The sequence below is a fragment of the Chenopodium quinoa genome, unplaced genomic scaffold (genome assembly GCF_001683475.1).
Source record: "Chenopodium quinoa cultivar QQ74 unplaced genomic scaffold, ASM168347v1, whole genome shotgun sequence".
NCBI classification, from domain to species: domain Eukaryota; kingdom Viridiplantae; phylum Streptophyta; class Magnoliopsida; order Caryophyllales; family Amaranthaceae; genus Chenopodium; species Chenopodium quinoa.
The window spans coordinates 5,435,095-5,443,724 of record NW_018743850.1 but is presented as its reverse complement, the minus strand read 5'-3'; the positions used below and the strand labels follow the sequence as shown (position 1 = coordinate 5,443,724).

At 27.0% G+C, this 8,630-nt stretch overlaps 1 protein-coding gene across 1 annotated transcript; it reads right to left on the bottom strand.

The window, feature by feature from the left end:
* Window positions 1–1,634: 1,634 nt before the first annotated feature.
* Window positions 1,635–2,390, bottom strand: LOC110685701 (sporozoite surface protein 2-like). The gene has a single exon (XM_021862228.1). The coding sequence runs from the start codon at window positions 2,388–2,390 to the stop codon at window positions 1,635–1,637; it is 756 nt and encodes a 251-aa protein (XP_021717920.1).
* Window positions 2,391–8,630: the final 6,240 nt, after the last annotated feature.

Here is an 8,630-nt window from a genome sequence, read left to right as displayed (position 1 = left end):
TCGAATTGCTGCAGTGCATTTTTGGAGGGGGGATGCACCTAGTCTTCCGGTGGCATCCGGCCTTTGTTGAAAGTAAACATCACTTTCTCTTGGTTTATTAACAATGCGTGTGAACACATTCTTACGCATGCAAAACCGTCGACGAAACAATTATCAGGGTACAATGGTTGGGGACTAAAGTAATCGTTATATAACTGAATATCAGCATATTCTCGATCTCTTGGTACATACCACCTTTGGTATGTAGGTTCAAGAGTGAAGGGGACCTAGTAAGGTGATGTTTCAAAGGGAACAACAGCTATATTGATCGCTTCCTCGATCAATTCATCTTCTTTTCGCCTTTGGGTAATTGATTCATGCCACTCTACATAGTCGTTCACCATGTAATCAAATAACCCTGAACTAGATGAACTAGAAGAATTTGAATCAGAGTTCATTTTGTAATATTTTTTGGTAGAGAGGAAGAGAGAGGTTTTTTTTTATGTAGAAATAATACTTATATTTATGTATTGAAATATGAAGTATAGCCCCCTTATTTATAACTTCTAAAATTATTCAAAACAAATACCTAGTAATTATTATGATATATGGGCACACAAGTATAAGAGATATGATTTTCGATAAGGTTTACAGATTTTTTACATTGGTAATTCATTGAATGGATAAACAACTCAAAAAGATTACATTTCTGATAAGGTTTGTAGATTTCTTTTGTATGACAATTCAATGTATGGGTACACATAACAGTAAAAGATGAGATTCTCTGATATTGCTTACAGATTTTCTGTCAACATGTGACATTTCAATGTAGCATTGCATGTCGGTCATATTTTACAACATTTCTCATTATGGAGCTAATTTTATATTATTATTATTTACAAGAAATAATTTATTGGGTAATAAACAAAGAGCATTTAAATTACGCATATTTCGTAGTGGAAATTCCGTCGCTTTACAGCCTGTTTCTTGTAGTGGAAATTGTTAAAACAACATAAGTAACATTACATCAATTAAAACTAGAATAATACACATGTAGTTTGACTATCTTAATTGATATTTAAACTAGCCTAGAAGATGTGCAAATTCTTGCTTTAATTTTAGATATATTTCCTTTTCTTCTTCAGATAGAATTGGTTTTGCAAGAAGGACACTAAATAGCTTGAACCTTTTTTCTTCTTGTTTCTTCCGAGCTTTGATGGCATCTCGCTCCTTTTGATACTCTAGCATACGTTCTGCTACATCAATTCTCCTTTCATCAACATCTTTGTGTTGACCTTTTATCACATTCATCTCTAATAGGGCTTCGGTAAACGACTCTAAATTTTTAATTTCAGAACTACCCCCTATTTGAATTCCAGAATTGACAATACATTTACCTTTTCTTTTTGATGCTTTCACCCCGTCAGGACGACGGCGACGAGTATGAGTTTTTGGACCTTCATCAGTTGGAGTATCTGGTTCTGATCTTTTCGAATTGCCACCATCACTAGAAGGTAAATCCAGGTCTATTGGCTTCCATTTGTCTAACTCTCTCAACATCTCCCAACAACCAATTAAACCAAAGCGTGAACCATTACACGTCCCTCTATATATTTCATGAGCTTCGGTCATTTTATCATGAGTGTTGGTACCACTCATATACCTTTTTTTGCTTCACTATAGCAACCAACCCATGTACTCACATCATTATTTATTCTTGCCCACCGACTTTTCATAGATCTTAAAATTCTAGGGCGCATGGTGGATGGATTTTCTTCTCTGGCTTGATCATAAAGGGATTGTATGTTCCTCCACATTACGGCCAAACTTTGATCTGTTGCCTTCTCCGGATCTTCAACTGAACATTCTACCCAAGCCGAAACGAGCGCATCATCTTCTTTTGCACCCCATTTTTCTGCCCTGACAACAGTGTTGCTCCCGTGGGGAGCTTCAATAACATCATCATCACCTACACCGTCAACATCATCATTACCTTGTTGTGGAACCCTTGGATCATCGGGTGGGGTTAAGTTACTGCTTCTTTCTCCCTCAGGAGTTGTTGGACTATTTTGAATTATTTGGTTCACACCATAATGTTGTGACATCGGGAACATAAAACCAGATGGATAATTTTGGGGAATTTGTTGCAAATTTTGGTTTGAAAATTGGTTTGAGAATTGTTGTGTGTAATTTTGGTTTGGAAATTGATTTGGAAATTGTTGTAGAAATTGTTGGTTTGGATGCATTGGTTGGTTAGGAATGTTATAAAATAACATTCTTTGAGCATTTGGATTAGTAGGGTTATTTGGATCAAAATGAAAATTACTTTGGAAATTTGGAGAATTGGAAGATTGGTTATTTGGATTATTTTGAGAGGAACCACTTCCGTAATTAGGATTATTAAGATCCATAATCACAAAATATTTTTATAATGAAAAATAGAAGGGTGAAATTTTAAGGGTGAAAAACTATATCAATATTAGGCTCTATTTATAGATAAAATTATAAGTATACCGTTGGTGAAATTAATTTTTCGAAATATGTTAAAATGAATTGAAAAATTACCGTTAGAGCAATAATTGCAATATTGAGTGTAAAAGATATAAAGAGCAGTTGCATTCTACAGCATCTCAAGCAAATAGCAATACAACTTGTCATATTCATGACAAGTGTCATGTGATAATTGGACTTCAAAAAAAATCAGACTCCTTTGTTAAAGAAGTCAGCAACTCACAGCAAATGTCAGTCACGCTTCAGAGGTTGCTACCCCTTAGTGAGAGTATGTAATGAGTCACCCATTGCAATGGTAAGCTAGCTCACAAGAGGAGAGAGAGAGTTATGAGGAGGGTTGCTCCTCACCGATGTGCATGCTCTAAGGACTTCGAAGATCATTTTGAAGGCGTTGACTGTGACTCCATGGTGATCAATATTCTTGTTTGTGAGAGTTGAATGTAAACATTTGATTTTCATTTTTAATAGGTTTTTATTAGTTGATAGTTATGGTTTCATACTTTCATTACAAAACTATAATAAGAGTGTATATTTTATTGAATCCGATTTTCAGTCCCATGGCCGAAGTATAAGAGGTTTATTATTATACATTTATACTCTCTCCGATCCTTTTTATTCTTCTTACTAGTTTTATACCCGCACGATGTCCGGATTGTTGATAAAATTTAAGATCAACTTTTTGGATATCATATTATTTTTATTTTTATTTTATTATTATTCTTTTTTTTAGGAAATATCACTTATTTAGATAATAGTATACTTTTTGTAGTTTTGTAAAGTAAATAGATAAATCTATGTTATTATTTACGTGAAGTTTTTTTATTGAACTGGAATATTTTTACCGATTAAAATTTATTAACTATTTTCTATTGTTTTTTTTAAAAAAAAATTAAATTAAATATGCTCTAAATGATCTTATTTTAGAGAACTTTTCTAAACGAATTTTATGATGGAAATAAAATCGAGTTATAGGATATTTTTTAAAAGTTATGATTAATTTTGTATATATGAAATATTAGAAGTATATCGATAATAAAACTCTATACAACATTTTTATCTTAAAAAATCTATTTAAAATTATCTTATATTATCTACTAGATGGAAGCCCGTGCGATGCACGGTATTTTCATCTAAGATTTTTAATTATTTGATTTATTGTATTTAATAATTTCAGACAAAATTACAAAAGTTTAATTGTTTTTTTTTTTACTATAATTTATAATGAATTTATTAAATATAAATAAATTGTAAATATGATATTTTTTTCCGTTATATAAAATCTTTAATGTGAATGATAAATTTTTTATAATTTAAATCCTAAATCATTATTCATTGTTTTACTATATCTTTTATTTCGATAGAATCACCAACCTCGTCCACAACCAACCTACTACATCAATGGATAAATTAAACCGTGAAATGTTAGCCAAACTGAAATTGATATAAATTAAATCTTTACATTTATATAAAATAAATCAATATATTTACCAATAAATGAAAAATTATTGCGATATAAAATCAAATTTATGCATTGGAATTTTTTCATCATCTCCAATAATAACCAAAGTTATTCATATATTAAGTATACAACATTTAATCGTATGCCATTATATAAACAAATAATCGTTAAGTATCCTAAATAAATACGGTGTAACTAATAATTACAAATATAAATTTAAACATAAGATTTTAAAAATTACCCGGACATTGATGACCTAAAACTAACACAAAATTACTAACACAAAATTCGCTTGATGAGGTTTTGTATTGATACGAAATTTTATTTGTGTCGTATATTGTGTTAGATCTACATATAAAAAAACATTTAGTAAATAAAACATAAACATATAATCGTTGAGTATCCCAAATTAATACAATGTAAGTAATAATTAGAAATACTACTTTTAACATAGGATTTTAAAAATTAAGCTAAAAATTACCTGGCCATTGATGACCAAAAATTAACACAAAATTCGCTTGATGGGGTTTTTTATTGATACGAAATTTTGTTTGTGTCGTATGATGTGTCAATTTATAATGGTAGGTATCACAAATTTCAATTTAATTATAATTAACGAACAATTTGTATTTCTTATCATAAATACTATCAGATTTATCTTATAATGATAGGTATCAAACTTTATTATAAGCGTTTGTCGTTTAAATATTTTTTAGTATATTTTTTTTTTTGGATTTCTTATACTCGTAGTATTGAATTAATAATTTTATCTTTTCCTATATTTTTACTTTATTTTTTTCATAAAAATAATTTATTTCGTGGATTATAATCTACGTGGCATTAAAATTTTAGATATATCAAATCTAATTCGTTACTTTTACCTAGGTGGCGACATAATTTTTAATTCAAAAATAAAATACAAATCTTTCTTCTTATTGGTCGAAATAAGTATATTACTTACGTAGCACTCCGAATGCTCTCCAAACATGACTACTTTATTTATATATACTAGATGAAAGCCCGTGCAATGTACGATTTTTCATACCTATATCTCAAAGAAAAGATATTTTTCTATATATCTAAGTTTTTTTTTTATAATTATTTGATTTATTTTACAATTTAATAATTTTAGACAAAAAAAAAACAAAACAAAACAAAACAAATAACAATTTAATTAAAATGATATTTCCAATTACAAAAGTATAATTTTTTTAATGTAATTTATAATGCGACTTAATTTATTGTTTTTTTGTATTTTATTCATTGTTGTTAGTTATATGACAATAATATGATATCTTTCAAAAAATAATAATAATAATTGTAAATATGATATTTCATTGTTTACATATTAGGATAAAATCTTTAATGTGAAAAGATAATAATTTTTTATTTTTAAAATTATTTAAATCCTAAATCATTATTCGTTGTTTTTTACACTTGAAACTAAACTCTCAAATCTATATATCATTTTGTATATTTCTTGTGATCTCTTGATCTCTAACAAATTATTTGTCTTTTCAATTTTTTAGACACAAAATGTTTAAAGAAGATAAAGTTTTTTATTGCGTTATAAGTTTTAAATTTTTTTTATGAAAAAAACATCTTATTAATCGGGTATTTAGATAAAACCATTAATTTCATAAGATAATTTTTATTTTTTTTTAATAATTTAAATCCTAATATCCCATAGTTTTTTTGATTACTATTCTATTCTTACTGATTCTCTATTATTTGTTTAAGTAACTAAATTAATTATATTATAAATGGATCTTATTTTAAAGAACTTTTTGAAATGAATTTTATGATGAAAATAAAACCGAGTTATATGATATTTATTAAAAGTTATGATTAATTTTGTATATATGAAATATTAGAAGTATATAGTGATAATAAACTTTTACAGTGGTGGAGCAAGGATTTACAACCCAGGGGGACAGAGTACAAACGTCTCATAATTTGACGAAATATATACTCCCTCCGTCCCTTATTGATAGTCCCTTTTGGCCAAATTTTGGTCCTAAAATGTTTACCCTATTTGCTTGTTTCAACAATCATAAATATTAATTTTTTTACCAAAATTCCCTCCATTTTGCAACAATATTTGTGCAAATTTAACTTTTCCATGTACTTTTATTACTTTCTCTCTACTTTTTTGCATACCCAATGTAAATTTACCTTTACAGTGTACATATAATACTTCTTATTTATATTTATTAATTCCCGTGAAAATTGTCCATAAGAGACTATCAGTAAGGGACAGAGGGAGTGTATATATATATGTATAAAATGTTTACTCCGTATTACTTTAAATTTAACATCCCAAAGATCCAAAATGCTTAAACATACGATCCAAGAAAGATGAAAAATATTTGCATAAAGTTTGGGGTTTCATTCTTTAAACATGAATTGTCATAGACTGGGTTATTTTCTGATTACTTAGACTTATTTAAATTAGGTGAATTATCTTACATTTCATAATTAAATTGAAAAATATGAATCAATTACCACATTGTATGTTTAAAATTACAGAGTTTCAATAATGTGTAAATATGAAAATTAAACATTACAAAAAAAATTAACAACCCTAAAAAATTAACAATATTTAATTAAATATTTCAACAAAATAAAAACTCAATTAATCATGTGGTGAGAAACTTGTTATTGATGAGTTATAAAATCACTATTATTTAATACTCGTATTATACTCTCATTTAATTTATCATTAAACAAATAAATTAAAAGTAAAATTACCATGGGTATCATCAAATTGAGAATTAGTCCATGCATGTCATTTGTAGATCCAAACACATACAGAGTACACATTAGACGTTATTGGACATTAGGCAGTAGTCAGTTAGTCACTTGTTTACTCACATAATCACACTACACATAAAATACCAAGTAATAATTGTGATATTTTAACCCAATCAATAACTATATACTAAAGGCGAAACCTGAAATGTCACTTGTTTTCCTGGTTAAAGATTTTCTCGCATTTTTTTTTCTTTCTTTCTTTCTTTTTTTTTATATTTTTTTTTTATTTTTTATTATTTGTCATTTTTTATGACATTCATTTTATAACCTACAATAAAAGTTATTTTCATTTTGACAACATATTTAATCTAATTATACTCAATTTTTTTGTACATATATCTTATATACTAAGAAACTTTTAGTTACAAAAATACTAACATAGATAACATAGATTAATTAAAGGTATTGTAATATATTATATTCCAAGATTATTACTACCTCCGTTCTTTATTATGTGCAACAAACGGGTATTATTTGTGAGACATAAATTTTTTCTTTGTTGCGCATAATAAGAAATAGAGGTAGTATAATATTATCAATATCAATTTTTTTTCTCCAACTTTTATCATTTGACAATATAATTTTTTTAATTAAAAAAAAAATCATTTTGGTAGCATATTTTGTATAAATCTTAAATTACATAACGTTTATAAGAACAAAATCATTTTATTATAGTATACATAATATATATTGGAAAATTAATTCTAATTACTCTAAATATTTATGTGATTATTTAAAAAATAAAAACCTCTACTACTCACTAAAAATATATTTAAAAAAGTTGATTATGGAATACTAATTATCCTAAAGTAAAATAAAATCAATTAAATTTTCATATTATGCCGGTCATAGTGTGTCAACAATTTAAGGATAAATGCATATGAGTTCATATATGGGTACTAACCTAAGCTAATATTTTAATTTTCTTATATAAAACTACCTTATAGCTTATAAATTTCTATTACTATATATATATATATATATATATATATATATATATATATATTATACATATCCAATTCAATAACCTTTACATATTTGGTATTAGTATAAACTAAAATTCAAGTTATTTTGTTACAATTAATTTTTTTGGATAAGTTATTGTTGAATTAACACCATTATATATATATATATATATATATATATATATATATATATATATATATATATATATATATATAATCCAATTCAATAACCTTTACATATTTGGTATTGATATAAACTAAAATTCAAGTTATTTTGTTACAATTAATTTTTTTGGATAAGTTATTGTTGAATTAACACCATTATTTATAATTTTTTGGTGTAAAATTAAATTTAATTATGATCGTGCATGACACGGGACTTAACCTAGTAAAAATATATAAAATAAATAAAAATCTAAAAGATCCAAATATTAGGCAAAATAAATACAACATTTCTATTTTTCTATCTCATCTTTCTCGAAGGAATTCCACTGGTTTCCATTTTCATAGCAGGCGCCATATCTCCTCTTCTCCCTCCAAAGGATTCCATGTTCTTTCAGTAATTTCACCTCCATGTCTCCTCCTCCTTATATGAGTTTCTCTTTAATTTTTATCATAATAAAAAAAAATTCTGATTTTTTTTTAGAAGTGGGGGGACGGCTGTCCCCCTTGTACCCCTCTCCCTCCACCACTGAAACTTTATACAACATTTTATCTTAAAAAATCTATCCAAAAATCGCTTACTTAGCATCATATGTGTCACAATAATACCTATTTGTCGCCTACGTGACGCGACACTTGGCAAAAAATTGAAATGTCAAGTGTCGCTGTCTCGTAGCCTGGCTGCGAGACTGATTTTATTTATTAGTGATATGATATGATATAATTGGGAACAAGGGAAT